This window comes from Euleptes europaea, chromosome 3 (assembly GCF_029931775.1).
Source record: "Euleptes europaea isolate rEulEur1 chromosome 3, rEulEur1.hap1, whole genome shotgun sequence".
Classification (NCBI taxonomy): Eukaryota; Metazoa; Chordata; class Lepidosauria; order Squamata; family Sphaerodactylidae; genus Euleptes; species Euleptes europaea.
The window spans coordinates 96,852,091-96,875,553 of NC_079314.1; the positions used below are offsets into that span (position 1 = coordinate 96,852,091).

The 23,463-nt window shown below is 42.8% G+C and overlaps 1 protein-coding gene across 2 annotated transcripts in view; it reads right to left on the reverse strand.

Annotated features, from left to right (window-relative positions):
* Window positions 1–23,463, reverse strand: part of SLC41A2 (solute carrier family 41 member 2) — a 46,100-nt gene that overhangs the window by 17,264 nt on the left and 5,373 nt on the right. The window contains exons 3-7 of one of the 2 annotated variants that reach the window (XM_056846249.1): window positions 23,140–23,211; window positions 21,576–21,720; window positions 19,687–19,833; window positions 8,153–8,300; window positions 7,190–7,269 (exon numbers count right to left, since the gene is read on the reverse strand). In XM_056846249.1, coding sequence (XP_056702227.1) covers window positions 7,190–7,269; window positions 8,153–8,300; window positions 19,687–19,833; window positions 21,576–21,720; window positions 23,140–23,211 — 592 coding nt within the window. The remainder of the gene's footprint in view (window positions 1–7,189; window positions 7,270–8,152; window positions 8,301–19,686; window positions 19,834–21,575; window positions 21,721–23,139; window positions 23,212–23,463) is intronic. The other variant, XM_056846250.1, reaches the window with a different exon arrangement.

Consider the following 23,463-nt stretch of genomic DNA (forward strand, 5'->3'; position numbering starts at 1 on the left):
GCCAACAACCTGGAGAAACATTGTCTTGCTTCTTTAATAGAAGTTTAATTAGAGGCTATTAGTAGGGTTGCCAGCTCCAGCTTGGGAAATACCTGGAGATTTGGGGGGGGGGCTGAGGAGGGCAGGGTCTGGAGATGGGAGGGACTTCCGTGTGGTATTATCCCCATAGAATCCACCTTCCAAAGCAGCCATTTCTTCCAGGTGAACTTATCTCTGTCACCTGGAGATCAGTTGTAATCCCAGGAGATCTCCAGCTACCATCTGGAGGTTATGCTGAAAATAGTGAAAGCTAAGTAGGAAGACAGCACGTGGCTCAATATTCAATTCAATTCAAAACAAAACCAAGGGTTAATTTATTCAAATGAAATCATACAAGAATCAACCAACAAACCAAAGTAAGAGGTAGAAGTGTTAACATCACACAATTCGTCTCGCAGGGCTTAAAACCACAGCCTCGCAGGGCTTAAGGCAGCACCTCTGTATACTTCAAATGTATTTCAATGTAGCAAGAGTCACTGTCCCTTTAATGAGTCTTTTGGTCTACCTGTCAAGCCCACAGCTGTGGGTATTTCTCTACAGTGTGTCAACCACTTTTCACTCCGGAGAAGCTGATGCTTACCGAGCCTGAGCTTTTTGCCCTATTGAATTTCTATATTCTTTTTGTGCAACAGAATGGGTAAGAATCATTTCATCTTGGCGGCATACTTTGCTTATTTGGTTTCTTATCTGTTTTCATTTAGCCTTACAAAAAGTTTTCTGCTTTCAGCTTTTTAGGAACACTCTCATCACTGTGAGTTTTGCGACATTGAAGTACATAACTCATGTTAATTGGTAAGCCAGCTTCTTATGCTGCGACGGGTTTTATGTCTAATGATATCTTCTTGTAGTAACTTATGGCTTTTATCTGCGATGTGTTATTGTGATAGTGCTAATTAAGCTACTCCCTGGATCTTTTACAATTCTTTTAGGGTCAGCAAGCTGATGAAGAATTCGAAACGCGTTCTTGCGGTGGACCATTCCAGGATTTTGGTTGCTTTCTTCGTGATTATATATTCATAAGCCTTTGGGCTGCTTTGAAATTGTATCTTTTCTTGTTATATGTTATAGCCGTTTGGCTACATTGAAATACATTTGAAGTATACAGAGGTGCTGCCTTAAGCCCTGCGAGGCTGCGGTTTTAAGCCCTGCGAGGCGAATTGTGTGATGTTAACACTTCTACCTCTTACTTTGGTTTGTTGGTTGATTTTTGTATGATTTCATTTGAATAAATTAACCCTTGGTTTTGTTTTGAATTGAATTGAATATTGAGCCACGTGCTGTCTTCCTACTTAACCATCTGGAGGTTGGCAAAACTACCTATTAGGAAGATAGGGAGTTGCCTTATACCAGGTCAGACCATTGGTCTATTTAAGGGTAATACTGTCCATACAGGTTGTGGCATGTCAGCAGAGCTACGGAAACCATGTTCTGTGAAGCTTTTATGTCATATAATCAGACCATTAGAAAGTAAAAAAAGGGGGGGGGAAACACCACTTGTTTATTTTGCTTTTGTTTTTCTCCAGAATTTATGGCACTGTTAAAAACTGCCGACATTAAGTAAAGTGGGTTGTAACGTTTGCACTCAAACAGCTCGGCCCTTTGTTTCTGAGTAAGAGAGTGACAGTGATAATACGGTAGTCTTTTAAGGCCTTTTTAAAAAGCCTACAGTGCGAAAAATCAGTGTTGCCAAATGTGCGATTTTAGTGTGAGACTTGAGATATTTGGCATTTTTCTTAAAACCACAAGTCCTGGGCTATGCGCATAATCAAGATACTCAACTTTAAATTAAAGCTGCTAGACTGAAAAGTGAAAAGGACAGCTTAGAAAAAGAAACCCTAAACTTTCAAAAATAATGGCTGCAATGTGTGTGCGAAATAGTCCTCAGGTGGAAATTTAAAAAAATGCAAATTAAAAAAACAACAACTGAAGCCTGATCTGTTGGGAAACTTGAGAAAAATACAATTATTTTCAAACCGCTGGACATGAAGCAGTGAAAGGAGATACAAAAAGAAGCTGAATAGCTGCTACAGAGGCAGAAGCATAAAAATCACAGGGCTGCTGTCAAAAATAGAAGTCCTTGTTTTGAGATTGCACCTCCCCCTCCATCTTATGCCAATGTTGACATCACGAGGCTGAGCACTGCCCACCCCCAGCTCCCTGTCCAGCAGTGTGGGGAAATGTACAGTATTACGTTGTGAGGGTGCAAGGCAAATGGTACTATACACCGGGTGGGGGGTCTCCCAGTCCAAATTCTCACCATGGTTTAAACAGTTTAAAAGGGATCATGTCAGAGCTTCATACCTGGTCAGTATCCCCTTCCATAACATCAGAATAGCTTTTACCTCCACCCGGATTCAAACTATGCCAACGGCTTTGTTAGGTGGACGCTACTCCCAAACACCATGGGCCTCTCATCTATGTATTTGTGGAGCCGTTCCAGAGGACCTAATTCATTACACCTTTTTCATTCATTAATTAATTCATTACACCTTAATTCATTACATCTCTCTACACGGAGCCCAGATCTAAATTTCTCAGAGCGTTTCTAAAGGGCTTAAATCTTTCTCCAGATCCAGAGAAGCTGCTCTTTCTCCTATCAGACACCAATCCTGATGTTTCCTACAAAGTGTCACTCTTTGTTGGTTCTTGTAGGTTATCCGGGCTGTGTAACCGTGGTCTTGGAATTTTCTTTCCTGACGTTTCGCCAGCAACTGTGGCAGGCATCTTCAGAGTAGTAACACTGAAGGACAGTGTCTCTCAGTGTCAAGGGTGTAGGAAGAGTCAGAGAGGGGTTGGGTTTGAGCTGAGTATTGTCCTGCAAAAGTATTGTCCTGTAAGTATCAAGATAATGTGCTAATGAGGGTATAGTATGTTAATATGGAACCATTGTATCCTGAAGTGATCTGTTAATGTGTGTAATCCAAAACTAATCTGTATGGCTATTGTTGAATGTTGTCTTTGTCTGGAGGTTTTTCAGGGCAGGAAGCCAAGCCTTATTCATTCTTAAACTCTCCTCTTTTCTGTTAAAGTTGTGCTGATGTTTATGAATTTCAATGGCTTCTCTGTGCAATCTGACAAAATAGTTGGTAGAATTGTCCAGTCTTTCAGTGTCTTGGAATAAGACCCTGTGTCCTGTCTGTGTCAGTCCATGTTCAGGGTCTTATTCCAAGACACTGAAAGACTGGACAATTCTACCAACTATTTTGTCAGATTGCACAGAGAAGCCATTGAAATTCATAAACATCAGCACAACTTTAACAGAAAAGAGGAGAGTTTAAGAATGAATAAGGCTTGGCTTCCTGCCCTGAAAAACCTCCAGACAAAGACAACATTCAACAATAGCCATACAGATTAGTTTTGGATTACACACATTAACAGATCACTTCAGGATACAATGGTTCCATATTAACATACCATACCCTCATTAGCACATTATCTTGATACTTACAGGACAATACTTTTGCAGGACAATACTCAGCTCAAACCCAACCCCTCTCTGACTCTTCCTACACCCTTGACACTGAGAGACACTGTCCTTCAGTGTTACTACTCTGAAGATGCCTGCCACAGTTGCTGGCGAAACGTCAGGAAAGAAAATTCCAAGACCACGGTTACACAGCCCGGATAACCTACAAGAACCAATGAACTCTGACCGTGAAAGCCTTCGACAATATTTTGTCACTCTTTGCTTTAGCAGCCAAGAAAATCCGAGCTAAAGCTGTTTTTAATCAGGGTGTTTAACATATTTAATTATTAGCTTCTTGGGAGTCAGGCTGTTTTAAAGTTATTTTAATGTTATTGTAATGTTTTGTATGATAGACTGTGATGGCCTTTGGCCACAAACAATACCCTTTATCAACGTACACTGGGGGGGGGGGGACTTTGCATGGGGCTACCATTTTCAGCAGAAGGCCCATGTTGTATACACAGGTTGTAAAAAAAGAACCCAGAAGAAAGTGGCTTACAGAACAAGCACTCTGCAATGCCAAAAGCACAGACTAGTCTTGTAGGAAAGAGGCAGTGCAACGCACCAATGAAGAATTCAAGGAGGGAAAATTATAATACAGAGCATTTATTTATTTTAACTTTTGCTATCACACTTTCTTTTTAAACAAGACCCATACACAAGACAGCTTACTCCAAGGCAGGACTGGTGTCAATAGGCTTAGAAGCTTATAATTCTTTTTAGGATTGCATTGATAATTTACTGATGGTAATCCTTTACAAAGTTGTACGCCAAAGAAGAGCAAGTATCAGGGTATAAAATATCTATATTCTAATAGTGATCTATATACTAATAGCGACGTTGGCCAAGCCTTAGGATACTTAAATCCGGTGACTGTGGAGCTGCGAATGGGCAAGACAGATCTTTCTACAAACTTGAAAAGGGCCCCAAGTTTGCAGAAAAAAATATGAAATCTAAAAATAATACATTGGGTTTAAAAAAAACACCCAAAAATGATAAAACGAGTGGCTATGGCTTTAAGCAACAAATTCCCTCAGTAGCTGTTGCTAGGCAACCACAGTATTCCAAGCTGGGTTTCTGTGAGTAAAAGGCAAGGGGAGAGGGAAGCGTCATTTTCGGGTCTATTTTGGACTTTGAGGGAGGACTCAGTGGGGCCAGGCCTGATGAGGGTTGCCCGCTCCAGGCTGGGAAATTCCTGGAGATTTTGGTGTGGAGTCTGAGGAGGGCAGGGTGTAGGGAGGGGAGAGGCCTCAGCTGAATGTAATGCCAAAGTCTACCCTCCAAAGCTGCCGTTTTCTCCAGGGTGACAGGTATCTGTCGTCTGAAGTTCAGCTGTAATTATGGGAGATCTGCAGGTCCTACCTGGAGTTTGGTAACCCTAGGCTTGGAAGCAATCTCTGGTGACCACCCAACTTGCATAATTCAACTAGGCCTGGCTGCTTGCCACTTTTCAACTGCAGCCACCCTATGAAAGCCAGTGTGGTATAGAAGTTAGAGATTTGAGTATGGTCTGGGAGAGCCAGGATTGAATCCTCATCTTGCTGTGGAAGCTCACTGGATGATTTTAGACCAGTCACATACTTTCAGCCTAACCTACCTCACTGGGTTGTTGTACAGATAAAAAGGAAGACAGGAGAATGGTGTAAACTGCTTTGGTCCCTACTGTGGAGAAAGGTTGGTTATTAAAGAAGTAAATAAATAATAAATACAGCTGAAGATGCAAGGCAGATAAAAAGAAGGTTGATGAATGGCTAAGAAGGAGAGAATGGGAAAGGGGAGAGGATATGGGGAAGGAAAGAGGACACAGTGTGGGGAGGGGGATACAGGGGAAAGTGAGGTGCCACCCCACAAGTCATTGAGTGTTCCCTACCATGCATGTGGGCCTGGCCCAGTGGCCAGTACCACACAACTGGGCTACAGTTTTCCTAGGTAGAAGCTGCTCTGGAGAAAGCTTGAGACAGAAGGGCAGATAAAGTTAGGTTGGCTGTTGGGTGAGGAGGAGATAGGGTAGCCAACTCCAGGTTAGGAAATTCCTAAAGATTTCGAAGGTGGAGCCTGGGGAGGGGGGTTGAGGAGGGGAGGGAGCTTAGAGGAGTATAACGCCATAGACTCCACCCTCCAAAGCAGCCATTTCCTCCAGGGGAACTAGGATTGTCAACCACAAGTTGGAGGCTAGAGATCAACCGGAATTACAACTGATCTCCAGATGACAGAGATCAGCTCCCCTGGAGAAAACAGCTGCTTTGGAGGATGGATTCTGTTATGTATGTAGTGGAAGCAAGGGTCATGTTGAGCTTGCTATTCTCTCCAGGCTCCTTCGCCTACGATTCCAATTGGACAATGGTCTATAGCAGCCCAATCACGGACTTGATTTGCGCCTGTATTCCCATTGGACTGACTACAACCAGCCAATTGCGGACCTGGGGGGCGTGGCTCCGGGTGATTGGGATTGACATATAAGCCAGGGTGTTGTGCACTTGCAGTTCAGTTCAATTCAGCTCCAAGTAGTCAACTCGGCTAGAGTGAGTTCAGTTCTAGATTGTTAATAAAAGTCAACTCGGCTACAGTGAGTTCAGTTCTAGATTGTTAATAAAGCGGTTGTTGTTGGAACTCCATTTCCCGTCTCATGCATCACCCATACATATATAACAGTTTCCATGGCATTAAACCCTGCTGAGGTTACTTTCCTGCCCAAACCTCACCCCCCCCCCAAATCTCCAGGAATTTCCCAACCTGGAGTTAGCAACCCTAAGGGAAACTGATCTTTGTAGTTGTGGAATCTGTTGTGATTCCAGGAGATCTCTAGGCCTGGAGGTTGGCAATTCTAGAAAGAGAGGGAAGCACAAAAAGGGGAGAGGCTATGGGGGCTTTCGGGAATGGGAAAGTAGAAATAGCTGGGGAAGGAGAAATGAGTTGCCTCCTGCAAGTCCTTGACGGTTTCCACTTGTATAGTTCTAATAATGTAATAATGTAACATTTTAAGGCATGAATGCAATACAGTATTTACAGACATTTACTATTTACAGACATATAGAATTATTTAAACAGAATTCTAGGAAATATCTGGATTTAAATATCTGGGAATTTTTCAAAATAGTAATCCATGTATCTTTAAAATAGATGTGTGTGTGCATGCGTGTGTGTGTACAATAGTGCTTCATTCTTTCATCCATCAACAGTATTTGCAGAGCAGTTTTAATATACTATGTTCTGTCATGCTATCATCTGCTATTTAATAAACTGTACATGAAATGAGCATGGAAACTGTACGTGACCTGCTTGAATAATTCAATGTGCTGGGAAACAAAAACATGCTTAGGTATACTGACAGGCTGTACTGTCACAAATGGAAACATCACAATGATAATGCAGACCTGTTCTAATCTTGCAGCTCTTTATACGGATGTAAATACACATTTTAAAGAGAATATTTTAAAACTTCTTTCTGGGGTCTAGACATAAAACCACGACAGTTTAAAAAAATATTTTACTCTCATTCATACTCTGGATGCATATTTATTTTTCCCTACTGTCACAACGTACAACCAGGAACTACTTTTACTCTAAAATTATAGTGTGACTTTACAACAGTAGAAATCCACCCACTATGATTCTGTTTGGCCTTTTATCTAAGTAGCATGGGCTAAACCACAGCAATTTTAAGAAATCCTGTGTCTGTCTTACCATTGATTACTGGAGTATAAACAACAATTCCAACCAAATTAGGATCAGATACAGTTGTGTCCAGAATAAGGCCACCAATACTGAAAAAGAATTCAATATTTCAGGTACAGTCAAATAGTACGCAAAAAGCACTCAATTTCTACAAACCACACAATTATTTACCACATACTTACTATGGAAACTTTACATGATTCTAATTTCTGCCCATGGAGTGTTAATTTTTGCTATATTAAGGGATTACTCCTTTTAGGAATAAATATAAACAAAACAGGCAGTTGTCTGCATCCAGCTGTGATATTTGGAAAACCCACAGAAAACCCACAGAAAAGATCAGAATTCAAACTTGCATATTTACATAACTATCATTTGGTGTAAAGCTCTCCCACTCCCCTCAAGGTCTAAAATCCAGAAAAGCATGGTCTATGTTCCAAATTAATTAAATAAATCTCCACTTTTTAGAAATCTGCAAGACAGTGTACAACATTAGTTTAAAGTTACAACCACTGAAACAACTTTTTTTCAAAATTAATGAAGAAGGAGAAGAGGAAGAGGAGGAGTAGGAGGAGTTGGTTTTTATATGCCGACTTTCTCTACCACTTAAGCAAGAATCAAACCGGCTTACAATCACCTTCCCTTTCCCTTCTCACAACAGACACCCTGTGAGGTGGGTGGGGCTGAGTGTGACTTGCCCAAGGTCACTCAGCTGGCTTCATGAATAGGAGTGAGGAAACAAATCCAATTCACCAGATTAGCCTCCGCCGCTCATGTGGAGGAGTGGGGAATCAAACTCGGTTCTCGAGATCAGACTCCACCACTCCAAACCACTACTCTTAACCAGTACACCACGCTGGCTCTCAACAGTTCGTGTTAAAAACAGTTCCTGTTAAAAGCTCAGGTCAATAGGTCTCATACCTAATTGATACCAATGATGACAAATTCAGCTGTGATGCAAGATATATTTACCTGCTTATGATCATAGCAGTTATAACAGGCTCCCATCCTGAATGGAGGACAGTTCTTGTAGCTGGATGTTTAGCAGCAATTACAATCCACATAGGAGTCAGAGCCAAGAAAAAGGCACCAACTAAAGGAGATATATAATAATATTTATCTATAAGAAAAAAATGTTTTTATTAGAATACATTTTACTGTAACGTTATGCATTACATAGGGGGGAAATAATTTACTAACTAAAGGCTCAAACTGCTTATTTTCAGATTTCAAATGTCTTCCTTTGCTCCTCATCGTCCTTTGGAATAGCTCAGTTACACTTATCTCCAAGCAACTTTAGAATGGCAGCCCCAGAATTATTATTTTCCTTTCTGAAAACTATGGTGACCACTTGATATTTTCAAAATATTGCATGAATGTATTTTCTCACAGCTGAAGAATGAACACTCCCAGGGCCATCCTAAGCAGGGCTGTACCCTTCTCAGTCCACTGAAGTCAATGGACTTAGAAGGGTATGTAATTCTACTTAGGACTGCAATGTCAGTCCTTGCTTCTAAATGAGGTTTGGCAACTTCCAGGCGAGGCCTGGAGATCTCCCAGAATGGCAGCTGATCTCCAGACTACAGAGATCAGTTTCCTGGAAAAAATGGCTTCTTTGGAGGGTGGACTCCATGATATCACACTGAGGTACCTCCCCTCCCCAAACCTTACCCTCCCCAGACACCACACCCAAATTTCCAGGAATATTCCAACCCAGAATTGGCAACCCTACTCTAGACCTTTCTTGATACACAAACGAATGGCCAACATAAAGCATTAGCAAAGCTCTCAATTGTTGTTCAACTTGTTAACTTTAACAACCAATCTGAGATTCCAAAAGTTATTTTGTAATAAATGTAGAATTTTATCAAACTGAAAGGTTATGTGTGCAGCATTCCTAGTACATTCCTTCTTACATCTATAAGTCCATTCTAATAATACTAAAACATAATTTAATTCCGGTAATAAAGGATTTCTCACAATATTTCAGTATGTAGAAAGCGAGTAGATTATTTAATAGATGGCCTTTTTGCTTTGCAGGAATCCATCCTCATCGGTTCACAGTCACAGTGACCATTATATCAATTCTTTCAATGAGCACAAGATGCTAAAGAATTCTTTCTGAATTTTTAGAAGTTTTAAAAGCAATATGTGTTACGTCCTCCATTAAATCTCCCCCACTTTCCATCTGTTCCTTTTCTTTATGAATATGCAAAGAGAACCCACACATTATGATGTCTAGTTTATTCCTGACCATCAGCACATGCCCTATGAGCCACGATCAGCACACATTTTTATAGCTGTTGATTACTGTGTGACGATGCTGATATTCTATTGAGTTATTTCCCCTGGCTAAATCTGTCCATAATTTAGTAAGGTTCCCCTGTAGAAAACCAAGCAACTGGAAGGTCTGTAACATCAGAACAGAAAAAGACTGCCAGCTAATCTATAGGGATCCTGAATGAACGTGTTGACAGCACTGCCTGCAGTGATGCCCGTGGCAATCTCTTCCCTCTCCTTGCAACGCAGCGCACAGACCAGACCCTGAAATAAAGTGGTCCAGCAAGCTCAAAAGGGTTTTGAGACGAAAGGAGGGTGCCTTAACCACAGAGAGATTCTTGTGCAAGCAAGTGTACTATTTTATTGTGGGTACAGGACAAAAATAGACTTCTGTGCTTAAACTGTAATCTACAGTATAGAGGAGAGCCCTGTGGCGCAGTGGTAAGCTGCAGTGTGTGTGTGTGTGTGTGTGTGTGTGTGTGTGAGTGAGTGTGAGTGAGTGAGTGAGTGAGTGAGTGTGTTAAGTGCCGTCAAGTCGCTTCCGACTCATGGCGACCCTAGGAATCAATATCCTCCAAAACATCCTCTCCTTGACAGCCTTGCTCAGGTCTTGCATATTGAGGGCTGTGGCTTCCTTTATTGAGTCAATCCATCTCTTGTTGGGTCTTCCTCTTTTCCTGCTGCCCTCAACTTTTCCTAGCATGACTGTCTTTTCTAGTGACTCTTGCCTTCCCATAATGTGACCAAAATACGATAGCCTCAGTTTAGTCATTTTAGCTTCTAGGGTCAGTTCAGGCTTGATTTAATCTATAACCCACTGACATGTTTTTTTCCGTAGTACATGGTATCTGTAACAGTATTGCAGTACTGCAGTCAAAAGCTCCGCTCACGACCTGAGTTCGATCCCGACGGAAGTCGGGTTCAGGTAGCCGGCTCAAGGTTGACTCAGCCTTCCATCCTTCCGAGGTCGGTAAAATGAGTAACCAGCTTGCTGGGGGTAAAGGGAAGATGACTGGGGAAGGCACCGGCAAACCACCCCCGTAAACAAAGTCTGCCAGTAAACGTCAGGATGTGACGTCACCCCATGGGTCAGGAATGACCCGGTGCTTGCACAGGGGGCAACTTTTACCTTTTTACAGTATAGAGGCACATGGCATAAAGAAAATAAAATTTGGTAATGTCCATCTTGACCTAGCTCCTCCAGAGACCCTACAGATCTGTATCAAATTGTTGAAACAGAGAGTTGTCTCTGTGGACTTGTTTGTCTGTTTGTTTGTTTGCTTGTTTACTGGATTTGTATGCTGCCCATTCCTGGCTAGGTCAGGCTTTGAGCGGCTCATAACAAAAACATCATACATAAATTGTAATTTAAGATTATTTTACATCAATTAAAACATCAGTTAAACAGGCACCGCTGGACTATCAGCAGTAAAAACAATGTCAGGCAGCCATCCAGGGGAGATCTCAGCCAACAAAGCACCCTTAATCAAAAACAACAGAGAAAGGGAAAGGAAGGGAGCCAGCAAGATGGAAACCGTTGCTGTCCTCAACCATATGCCTGGCAGAACAGCTCGGTCGTACAAGCCCTACAGAATTGTTTAAGATCCCGCAGGGCCCTGATCTCACTAGGCATAGCATTCCACCAGGCCGGGGCCAGGGCTGAAAAGGCCCTGAACACATGAAGCTGCCTTATACTGAATCAGAAGCTTAGTCCATCAAACTCAGTACTCAGACTGACAGCAGCTCTCCAGGGTCTCGGGCAGAGGTCTTTCACATCACCTATTTGCCTAGTTCCTTTAACTGGAGATGCTGGAGATTGAACCTGGGACCTTCTGCATGCCAAGCAGATGCTCTACCACTGAACTACGGCCCTGCTTGAGGACCGATGGATACTTTTTGAGCCAGGGATCACCAGTAGGTTCTCTCCAGCAGCATAAAGTGCTCTTTGGGACGTGTATTGGGAGAGGTGGTCCCACAGGTGCGAAGGTTCCAGACTGTTTAGGCCTTTAAAGATTAAGACCAAAACCTTAAACCTGATTCAGTGATCAATCTGGAGCCAGTGCATCTGGCAAAGCACTGGTTGCAATTGTTCCAAAAGTAGCCTAAAGCAAACTGCTTAAAGCAGAGAGCTACAACCCTACAGCCTTACCATAACCTCAAAAAGAAGGAATGCCAAAGCCGTACAAGGTCCCAATTTATTTATTTCAATTATCCCACTTTTTGGGCCCAGCAGCCTAGCACTCCAATCAAGTCACTGTACGCTCACAGTCTGAAGAAATAAAATATGTAAGGGTACACTGGACCCTAAGGAAATATGGTGAGAGCCGAGAAGGAGCCTGTGCTTTGAAATCCCCAATTTACAAAATTCATTCTCGTCATATACATAGTTGGCACACAGCCTAGGACAACGTATAAAACAACCTTTTGTTTTATGACAAATACTTGTTATTTTAAAATGAATACAATTGCCTCAGTGTCTTTGGGCAGACAGCCCAACAAAAAGAACTCTGACTCACGAAGGCTTATGCTGGAGTAAAGTCTGCTAGTCTCTAAGGTGTCACTCGACTCATATTTTAATGGACAGAGAGTATAATTCAGAATTATAAAGAAACATTCAACAAAAAGAAGAACAATCACTCTACGTTGCCAACTCATATAGGAAGCCGCTAACCTCGGCCTTAGGTGCTATGAGAAAATCTCATACAACATACAGAAAAGATAACAAATGACACTGAAAATTCTTCCAGTCCCAAACTTTAGAAAATACTCCAGATATGCAAAATAACTTCTCTCTCTTCATGAAGAATAACTATCTGTTAGATGATAATCCAACTAACACACAGCCCATTCCTGAAGGGGGGGCAAAGCTCCTTAGGAGCTGGTGTGACCCTGCGCTGGTGTAGGTGTCACCTTATTACAGAATAAGGTGGCACTTACGCCAGCGCAGGGTCAAACATGCTGGCATCTGGGTGCTGCCGGCCCCCAAAGCGCTGGCATGGGGGGTATTCCTAGGGCGTTCCTGGGGGTGGAGTTGCCTTTAGGCAACTTCCACAGCCCTTTCGCCCCAGAATGCTCCCTTGAGCAGAGGTGGGGCTGTGCCACATTTTGGGGTGGTGCAGCCTCACTGGTTTCAATGGGGCATTTCCCCTGTTTTTATTATTTTTAATGCTTTTTCAGGCTCTGTGATGGCTGAGAAGCCTTTGAGGAGGCAGCGGGGCTCTGCCGCTCCCGGATGCTGCGTATTTAACCCCCCCTTTCAGGATTGGGCTCTTAAATGCTGAAACAATGCATATACATACATCTAATACTACTGTAAAATATACCAGACTTCAGCTTCTCTACTAAATGGCCAGTAAACATTAAGCGACACCACCAGAGAAAATGCTGATATGCTACTCATGGAGGACACATCAAAGGTTCATAATCAGTGTTCTCAAGCCTAAAATTAAACACATGCAAATGCAAAGGACGTTGAATGGTTGAATGGCAATTTCAAATATACTCAGTAGAGAGCTCTCTGTTTCCACTCAAGACAACATTAATAGTTTCAAATATACTGTGAATGAGCTCTTGTCAAGTCTTACCCTCGATTTTTAACATACATACATTAATACTAAAACTGATTTAACTTGAGAATTAGTCCTAATGATTTTAATATTGAAACTTTACAGTTACAGAAGAATTTTTTTTTAAATAATCAGACTTCTGAAGTATAGCTCACTAGTACCCTCTAGTGTTCTACAAGGATATTATCATAGATTTTTTAATTGTAGTTATTATATTTATGCATAGATTTTATGTTATGCCCGGGCTAGGCTGATATCAGATCTTGGAAGCTAAGCAGGGCCGGCCCTGGTTAGTATTTAGAGGAGAGACCACCAAGGAAGGCCAGGGTCACAACATGGAAGCAGGCAATGGCAAAACCACCTCTGAACATCTCCTGCCATGAAAACCCCACAGAGTCCCCATAAGCAAAAAAAGAAAAAGAAAAAACCAAACCAAAAAAAAAATTACAGCACAGAACAACAACACTTATCACAAAAATTTTACTAACCCCTCCGTGGGACAAAAAAAATACAGTTAAACTAAACAGAAGTTGCTCAGGGGGGGATTTACCTCATCGGGCCTGTTAAAACTCTCAACACAAACTTAGTCGCCAAATGTTAGCCAGGCTTGATACTTGGCAGGTACTCGTCAGGCAGCAATTAGTTTAAGGTGGCAGTGCCCAAACCAAGGACTCAGGCAGCAAGAACCAGTCTCTGTGCCAACCGGATGACTTGCCAGAGCCGACAGCTATTGGCCTGCTCACTTTCACACACAGCCAAGAAATGCCATTACAGCTGCCAGCTCAGCTGCGGTGAGAAAACACCAGGGGTCAGTAGGTTTCCACAAGTTCCCATAAAACTTCTGAAGCTGGCCTGGCTCCTGAACAACGTATTGCTCAAGAGCCAACAAAGGTACTTTCTGACTCCCCACTTTGTAGCTTGATGTCCCATCTGCTTCCCTACAACCTGGTCACTGGGCCCTGCTTTCCTCCAAGTTGCCACACCTGACAAGTCATTTCAAAGTCTTATTCCAAGATACTGAAATACTGGACAGTTCTACCAACTATTTTGTCAGATTGCACAGAGAAGCCATTGAAATTCATAAACATCAGGGACTTCCGGTGATGAGCTGATCCAAGCAGTCGTCTCTAGGGAGAGCTCCCTAGGGAATCCAAGCAACGCTTTGAATTGGTGTGTTTTTGCACACCAACCCGGTCCTAAACAGTGGACCGGGACGCAGGAATTCCTCTGCAGCCTGAAGAAAGCGGTGTGACTCCCATACTCTCCGAGGGAGCTTTTTTTAAGCCCCCCGGAGGTGTGGATGTCTGTCCCCGCTGGCATTGAGAGGAGATTGCATTGCCGCAAGCGTTTTCTTTGGCATTAGGCTTGGACCTCCATCACCTATAACCATCTTAAGAACTATTTTAATGAAGAAAAACCTCACCCTCCGAAATCTAAGTGAGTAACAAGAACTCTTTTGATCTTACCGGGAATAGAAGGTTGAATTGATTGGCAGAACTAACTGGGAACTCCGCATACTCCCCTCCCACCCCGTTTAAAAACTTTTCCGCTTAGATAAGAAATCAGATAAAGTGGCAAAGACTCTATCAAGCTGATCTGGGGGTAGACTAAACAACTGAACTGTTTGATAGACGTGGCAAGTACCAATCAGAGTCTGTGACGTTTGAGGGGAAAGGAGAAATAAAACCCACCCTCCCCTTGGTCACCTTACCTTTTCCCAGCTGGGAAAGGCTTCCTGCCACGTCTCCAAGGTTTATTTTGAAGTGCCGGAAGACCTCTAGGCAGTAATACTACTCTATTGTAAGACGCCTGCCAACAGCAGGGAGACGGGAAGTGTAGAAGCCCAAAGGACTGGAAGTGAATCCCCCTGGTGCATCATCTAAAAGGTTTCCCATTAAAAAAACTACAGAAAGGGGACGATGGAAGGTCCGTGGCTGCACAGTTTCCTGCTGACTTCCTACTTCCTGTTTCCATGTCAACCTAGAGTGTCCAAAACAAACTTGATGGTACTTCAAATTTTAAAATGCACTTTTTAGCTCTCTTTTGAAGACTTCTCGTGGAAATTTTTAGCGATTGGACTTAACATGAACTATTAATCTACCCACATTCTGGAAAATCAACTTTTAAGACTTGCCAAAATTAGTGAAATAAAAAACAAACTATCAAAGTATACTGTAATACCTGTAACATCGAAATTCTAAGAACCCTTCCAAGAAGTAGATATGGAGAAAAGAATTCAAGACATGTTCGCTAAGCAAAATGAGGTAATCACAGAACAGTATGGACAGTTGTCAAAAGCAGATGGATCAAATGACCATTATGATTAATACCTTCATTGCTTCTATCCAGTCAACTGCTCTAAAAATGAATGAGAAAGACCTTGATGTCCTTAAAGAAGAATCTTTCCTTGTCGAGAGTGCCCAGGAACAGAAGAACTCATCAGAGGAAGTGGAAAACCTCTAAAAACAAATCCGGCTGATAACAATGGGATTGAATGTGTTTCAATTTGAGTTTGATTTTTTCAACCTGTTTGATGAACTGTTCAATATCTGCTTGGAGGACAATGAGTAGAAAAACCGGAGTTGCCAGAATTTTTTTCTTTGAATTTGGGATGGAACAGAATGCAACGTGGATTTACAATGAAGACCATCGATTTGTTGAAGACGCTTCACTAACCACCTCCAAGGATGTTTTACGACGCTTACTGTTGATGGGGAGGGGAAGGAAACGCTGGAAATTCCGGGCAAAGGGATAAATGTGGTCTTCATGGTCTTTTTTGGTGATATGATTAAAAGGAATTGATTAAAAGGACTGGCCTAAATGGAAATAGAATCATATATTAATTGAATTATAATATTTTTGAGACTATATATGATAATTGCATTGCTAGAATTATCACATGTCTGAAATGAATGCTAGGGATATATGAAAGATTTATAAAACATTTAATTCTTAATAGAAAAGAAGGGAGATGTAGGAGAACGTAACTTTTTTATTTAACATTTTTTTGAGTATATATAAATATCTAATGCAGGGGTGGGGAACCTCAGGCCCGGGGGCCGTATGCGGCCCCCGAGGACATTTTTTGTGGCCCTCGGGAGCTCCGGCAACCCTGCTGCAGAGGCGGGGCGCAGGGTGGCCCTCCCCGAGGGTGTTCCTGGGGCCACGGCTTACAGCGCCCTTGTAGCACCCTTTGGACCTCCTCTCACTGACTGTTGGTTGTTGGTCGGCGAGAGGGGAGGGGGAGGGACTCTTCCCCCAAGGCTGCCCCCTACAGCTGCGGCGTGCAGGAACGCTGCGGCACACTGTAAGCCCCTCTTGCTGCCTGTCGACTGTTGAGCAGCGGGGGGGGGGGAGGCTGGCGGCTCCCGGCGGCAGAGCATGCATGCAGAACCAATAAGGCTTGGGGAGGGCTTTTATGGACTCTGGGGGGGGAGTGCACGAAGACTGGGGCCCGGTTGCTTGGTGCTCCGTGCGCCGCCGGGTGTGTGTGTGTGGGTGGGGGAGGTGGGGTGGCTGGGGCCCGGTCGCGCAGGCTGGCATGCGCAGGTGTGTGTGTGTGGGGAGGCTTTTCTCTCTTCCTCTTTTTCTGTCACTCTTTCTCCTTTCCCTTCCTCTCTTCCTCCCTCTTTTTCTGTCTCTTTCTTTGTCTCCCTCCGTCCTTTTTTTTCTTTCCCTCTGTCCTTTTCTTTTTTTCTCCCCCTCTCTCCATTTCTTTCTCCCTTTCTCATTCTCCCTCCCTCCCTTTTCCTCTCCCTGTTTTCCTTCCTCCCTTCCTCCCTTGCCAGTTGACTGTGGGCTGCGCCCCCCTGGTGCCTCGTTTTCTGGGGCCCACCACTGGCTGCCCTCCCACCTGGGAGGGGGGAGTGGGGGCGCCCTGCAGGCCTTCTCTGGGTAGCCTCCCCTGGGGTTGCCAACCTCCAGGTGGTGGCTGGAGACCTGGCAACCCTAGCCTCTCCCCCCCCCACCGGGAGATCTACACCTGGTATGGCCCCCGAAAGATGTTATAAATGTGCGAATGGCCCTTGGCAGGAAAAAGGTTCCTCACCCCTGATCTAATGGCTCTTTTGTTTTTATTTTGTAAAAATGTAATCCTTAATGGGACCATTTAAAGAATACTGTTTAATCTAATCCCTTATTTTTACTTTTTAATTTTTGATTAGTACTGATTTAATAACTTTAGATAGGATAAGAATATGTTTATTAAAATACTACTGGGATTAGTTCTGTTAGCAAAAGATTACATAATTTACTTTATGATGGAAGAGGGTGAGGGGGAAGTCATATTATTGATGAATTGTATTAATATATGTTTTTTATTATTATTATATAATTGAAAAAACAATTAAAATTATTATATATAAAAAAGAAATCCATAAACATCAGAACAACTTTGACAGAAAAGAAAAGAGTTTAAGAATGAATAAGGCTTGGCTTCCTGTCCTGAAAACCTCCAGACTAACAAAGACTACAGTCCACAGTAGCCATGCGGATTAGCTTTGGATTCCACATGTTAACAGATCACTTCAGGATACAATGGTTCCACATTAACATACCACACCCTCATTAGCACATTATCTTGGCACTTATAGGACAAATATTAGCACATTACCTTTGATACTTTGCAGGACAATGACTCAGCTCAAACCCAACCCCCTTCTGACTATATATTACTCTTCCTTCACACTTGACACTGGGAGACACTGTCCTTCAGTGTTACTCCTCTGAAGATGCCTGACGCTGTCCTTCAGTGTTACTCCTCTGAAGATGCCTGCCACAGCTACTGGCGAAACGTAGGAAAGAAAGGAAAGAAAATACCAAGACCACAGTCACACAGCCCGGATAACCTACAAGAACTATTTCAAAGCATCTTTATTGCTCCAGTTCTAATGAATTCTTAAGTGCCATAATGCAAGTGAAGTGTGGGGGGCTGCTTGCAAATTAGTACCCCAAACCTGTGTAATATAGCATAGCAAATACATTTGGCTGCGGTGGTAGGACATTTTGCTTACAATCGATTTCAAGCTGTTCCTTCTTCCTGACCTACTGTATTTAATGAGCACAGTCTTTACCCCTTTATCTTCACGCAATAGGCCATACTGAAGGGACCAAGATGGTCGGAGATGGCTTTGCTAGATCTTCCAAATAAGATTGATAATAGAATATAATATGCTTTATTCAGTAGTTGAAGAACAAAACATCACATGCTCAGGCAGACAATGGATTATCTATTGCTCATCAACATTCCCAGAAGAGGAAAGTAGAAAGTTAACACCAGTGTGATAACATCAAAGATTAGTTATCAGTTACAGTTCAAAGTATCAACATTATCCTTTTGCAAAGAAAACTGAATGGGCTTCTTTCACCTACCAACCATTTAGTTTTGTTCGTTTTTCTTAATGAAGGAACTGAGTTTACATCAACTGTTTATCATACAAGTCATTGCACTCACTAATGCAATTAATGCTGATCATATATTCAAGTCAACGAACTCCACTGCACTCTGAATATATATTCTTTTATGTCCTGCCAACCAAGGAATGGCTTGCTAAGCTGCCAAAAGGAAGTGTCAACAAATCTCTCCTTGGAGTAGTGCCAATTCTTCACCATTTTACAAGAAGCAAGGCCTGGATCCTGTACTACAGAAGGGAATGTTCTGGCTTCTGAACATTCACCCACCCATTGAAGCCTACCATAACTTTGCAGTCCCAACCCTGTGTATTGGTGGATTGGTGGACCTAAGGGGATTGATGGATTGGTGGACCTTAGGGAATAATGTGAGCGGACAATGTGAGGGGGTGTGTGTCTGCGGTGAGAGATGAGGAATCAATGAAAAACACTCCCCGTGGGATGTACCTTCCACAAGCACCAAAAGTAGTAAGGGCTAAAGCCAGAGGTCCCCAACTTTTCTTTGAGCCTGCAGGCGAGTTTGGAATTCTGACACAGGGTGGCAGCCACAGCCACAAAATGGTTGCCACAGGAGACAGAGCCAGCCATAAAATATCAGGGAGTCAAGTTATGCATAAATCTAACAGAAACTGTTCAACCTTTCAGGCAGAAGCTCTGCTTTACAGGATGCCTTTTAAAATGAACAAATTGTTTAAAGTATTTTCTCACATACACACAGCTGACCTTCAGTCACACGGTAAAGAACCTTGTGCTGTGGTGGCAGCTGCTATCAAACCAGTGTTTGTTTGTACTCTAATCTGCATAGCCAATCAGATGGTGGCAGCTGCTGCACAGCCAATCAGAACTCCAGGGGCCAATCAGAAGCCCCATGTGGCCCTGCCCCCTTTCCAAAAACACTTGGTGGGCCACAGGAAAGATATCGGCGGGGATCATGGTGCCTATGGGCACCACGTTGGGGACCTCCTGGTCTAAGCTATACAGTTGCAAACCACTAACCAATGTTGCAGATATTAGAACCACCAATGACATAGTATAATGCCAATTTCTAGGCTGCTTTTACAACACAGCAAATTAGTCCCACACAATTCTCCTTCAGCCAGTTTAGGAGTTCCTAAATGAATTCTTTGTTTTCGACCAACCAACCAAAAAACCCAATAGTCTATATTATTGGTAGCAGAAGGGGAAAGTATGGATATTTTAAAGGCAATAAAATATTTAGCACCACATCTTTTTCAAAGAAATAATACTCACCAAGGCAATCATAAAGTCCCTGACTTATCCAAGCAAGTATGGCAAGTGTAATAAGATCTCCAAAACTGGCAGCAATGGGGGTTGCAACATTATCAGGGTTTATGCCAGTCTTCTTTGACCCAACTATGACACCAACCATTATTATTCCTAAACATATATTAGAAGAAGAAAGCATGTCAATCTCATGCCACATTTCCAAACAATAATATATTAGAAAAATATTCTTTTCTATGTCTTGTGCCTGGAGTAGGGACCAGCCCATGGGGAGTAGGGTTGCCAGGTGCCCCCTTTGCCACTAGCGGGAGCTTCCAGGAGGTGGGGCTGGGGCAATCCGTATGCACAGTGAACGCAAGGTGCAATGACGTCACTTCCATGTTTATTCCAGAAGCACCAGCATCGCACGGGATGCTCTAGCACTGTCCCCCAAAACTCTATGGAAATCATAGAGTTTGAAGGGGGTAGAATGCTAGAATGTCCCCATCACAATGCTGGCGCTTCCGGGGTAAACCCAGAAGTGATGTCATCGCACCATGTGCATGGATCTCTCCCCTCCAGTAGCCTGCTTCCACCCACCAACCAGCTGAGGGGCAGCAGGCAGCCCAGTTAATTGGCGGACAATTTCCTACCATAACCAGGTAGATGGGAAGCCTAATGGTGGGGAGGGAGAGAGAGAAGGATATAGACACATTGTACTGGAGAGATCAGGACACAACTATCGATTATAGGTTCCTCAGGTCCTGACACGGCACAGGCTGGGGATAATGGTTGCCTGTTGGGTTAACCAAGGAAAAGGGGGGGGTATTAGGCCCAGATGTGGCAGAAACCACTGTTCCTGCCCATCACCAGCCTCCTGGGGGTATGGTCAGCATGTCAGCCCTGCGGTGAGTTATTGTGCACCCAGCACCCAGAGCCCCTTAAGGGGACCCCCTCCCTTATGTTTCCCAGCCAATGCCTAAATGCCAGCAGTGTTGGTTATGCTCTTTCTAACAGTACAGTCAACATACAGAGCATATACTCTTCACTATGGAGAAGAACCCCAGTGTCTATTAGAGGTTCACAGCCATGCGTAAAATCCCTTCCCAGCCCGGTTAACCAGCGATCCCATGTAGACACAGGAAGGATTATTAGCAGCAATAGAAATAAAATTCAAAATATAGGGTGGGCTGGCAGGGGGCTCTGAATGCTGAGTGCACCTGCATCCCCTTCTGTTTAAACATGAACTGCAAACCAAATCGGAACCTGATTCTGGGTGCAATTTTACGGGATCATTTTGTCTCCTCACCCCCCACCCCCAGCACAAATGGTGCTCCAGCTTAAGGCTGACAGTTAGACTTACAGCTGTATGTTCCAAACAACTTCACGTCACAGTCTAACTTTATAAATGACACCAGCCCAGGATGTTTTGTGTACCTTTTGTTCTTTCCCCCCCCTTGTTTTTTGTTTGTATACTGTGTTTTATTTATTGAAATTGTATTTTTGTAAGCCTCTTTGGGCCCCCACTGGTAGAGGAAAGCAGGATAAAAATACACTATATAACTAAGACACAAGTTAAGTACTATGAATTGTGAATAATATTTATATTGGAGTGAATTGTCTTGGCATTTACAAATACTTATTTATTCATTTTTATTTACTTCATTTATACCCCACCTTTCTCCTCAATAGGAACCCAAAGGGGCTTACGTCAGACTCCTCTCCTCCATTTTATCCACAGAACAGTTCTGTGAGGTTTAGGCTGAGAGTCTGTGACTGACCCAAAGTCACCCAGCAAGCTTCCATCCATCCATGGCAGAGTGGGGATTCGAACCTGGCTCTCCCAGATCCTAGTCTGCTACACCACACTGCTACCCCACACTGGCTCTCACAACTTTCAACAATATTTCTCTTACCCTGTAAAAGGGACGCTATGAAGGCTGTTGCCACACTGCTAGAACACAAAAGGACTGAGTGATCAAGGCGGTATTTGCCCTCAGGAATCCAGCCCAATATAACTGCTGCCACAGCAGCCAAAAATCCAACCACCGTTGCTTGGACCTACAAACACAAAATAAATATTGATTTAACTTTACCAAAACACAGGCGCTCAGATATACATAAGTAACAGAGCTGGACAGGAGATTAAGCAGGAGATTAATCTGCATTGGTGGAACAGCCAGCCCACTTCTCTCCATACTCGGAAGAGAACAGCATTCTAGGACCTCTCTCCCTGCTTCCAAAAAAGAGCACAAATGGAGCTGAAACATATGCTACATTACTACTTTTACTGATTTACATGGCACCTAAAACAAAATACAGACCAGAACCAACAGGTTGAAATTAAATCAAAAGAGCTCCATCTAGACATTAGGAAGAATTTTCTAACAGTTAGAGCGGTTCCTCAGTGGAATAGGCTTCCTCAGGAGGGGTAAGTGCTCCTTCCCTGGAGGTTTTTAAGCAGAGACTTGATGGCTATCTGTCAGCAATGCTGATTCTATGACCTTAGGCAGATGATGAGAGGGAGGGCATCTTGGCCATCTTCTGGGCATGGAGTAGGGGTCACTGGGGATGTGTGGGGGAGGTAGTTTGGAATTTCCTGCATTGTGCAGGGGGTTGGACTAGATGAACCTGGTGGTCCCTTCCAACTCTATGATTCTAGGTTGAGTATCCCTTATCCAGAATTCTGAAATCTGAAAGGATCCAAAATCTAACACTTTTTGAGTGACCTCATGAGATGGGTTGCAGTCAAAATGCAGGTGCACAACAGACAATTTATTTAGCATCCCCAAGGGGAAATTGCTTACCAGTAGCATATAAATTCAGAGTCAGGAATGATGGTGATGCCAAACAACAACACATTGTCCACATGGGTGGCTGAGATAGCTACACCTTTGCTTTCTGATGGTTCAATGTAAGCAAACTTTGTTTCATGTACAAAATTATTAAAGATGTTGTATAAAATTACCTTCAGGCTATGGGTATAAAGTGCATATAAAACAGAAATAAATTTTGTGTTTAGATTTGGGTCCCATCCCCAAGATATCTCATTATGTTATGCAAATATTTCAAAATCCGAAAAAATCCAAAATCCGAAACAAGCATTTCGGATACTCAACCTTTATATTGAAACTTGCAAAACGAGGTAGTGACAAACTAGCATTCTACCCCAGTAGGAAAACTGGAGGAAGAACTCTACAAATGTTTTTTTGTTTTATCTGCATCTTCCAGCTGAAGAAGACATGCAGAAATAGTTTAAATGCAATATTCTGTTTTTTTCTTTCAAATTTTCCAGGGTTTGTTGCCAAAGAAGCTGGAAGGCCTTACCCAAGTTGGTACCGTAAACATCTTAACTACTATGTGAACTTGCAAATTCATTTTGTGTAAACCTGAATCACCTGGCTCAACAACTTTGTGGATATGGATATTTGATCAGGATATGTTGATCTGCAATGACTCTGGACTCTTATGAATATTTACCTGTTTTAAAGCCAAATTGCCAATGATCAGATTCCACTTCTCAATTGGAGAATCCATTTTCCCAACATTTACCTTTAAGAGAGAAAATATGTTAATAATTGAAATATATTAATAATAACTGAAATATCTTAATACATTGCCTTAGTAGAAATTAGAAGAAATGAACAATGGATCTGGGCAATTAGCATTTTATGCTGCAATGTTATCAAACTTGTCTCTGCAACCATAAGGATTATATAATATTTCTAAAACATCAGAGCAAATACTCAGATTTGACTCACTGGCAAGCCAAAGCTGCAATGGGCTGAAGGTTGTCTACGGCCC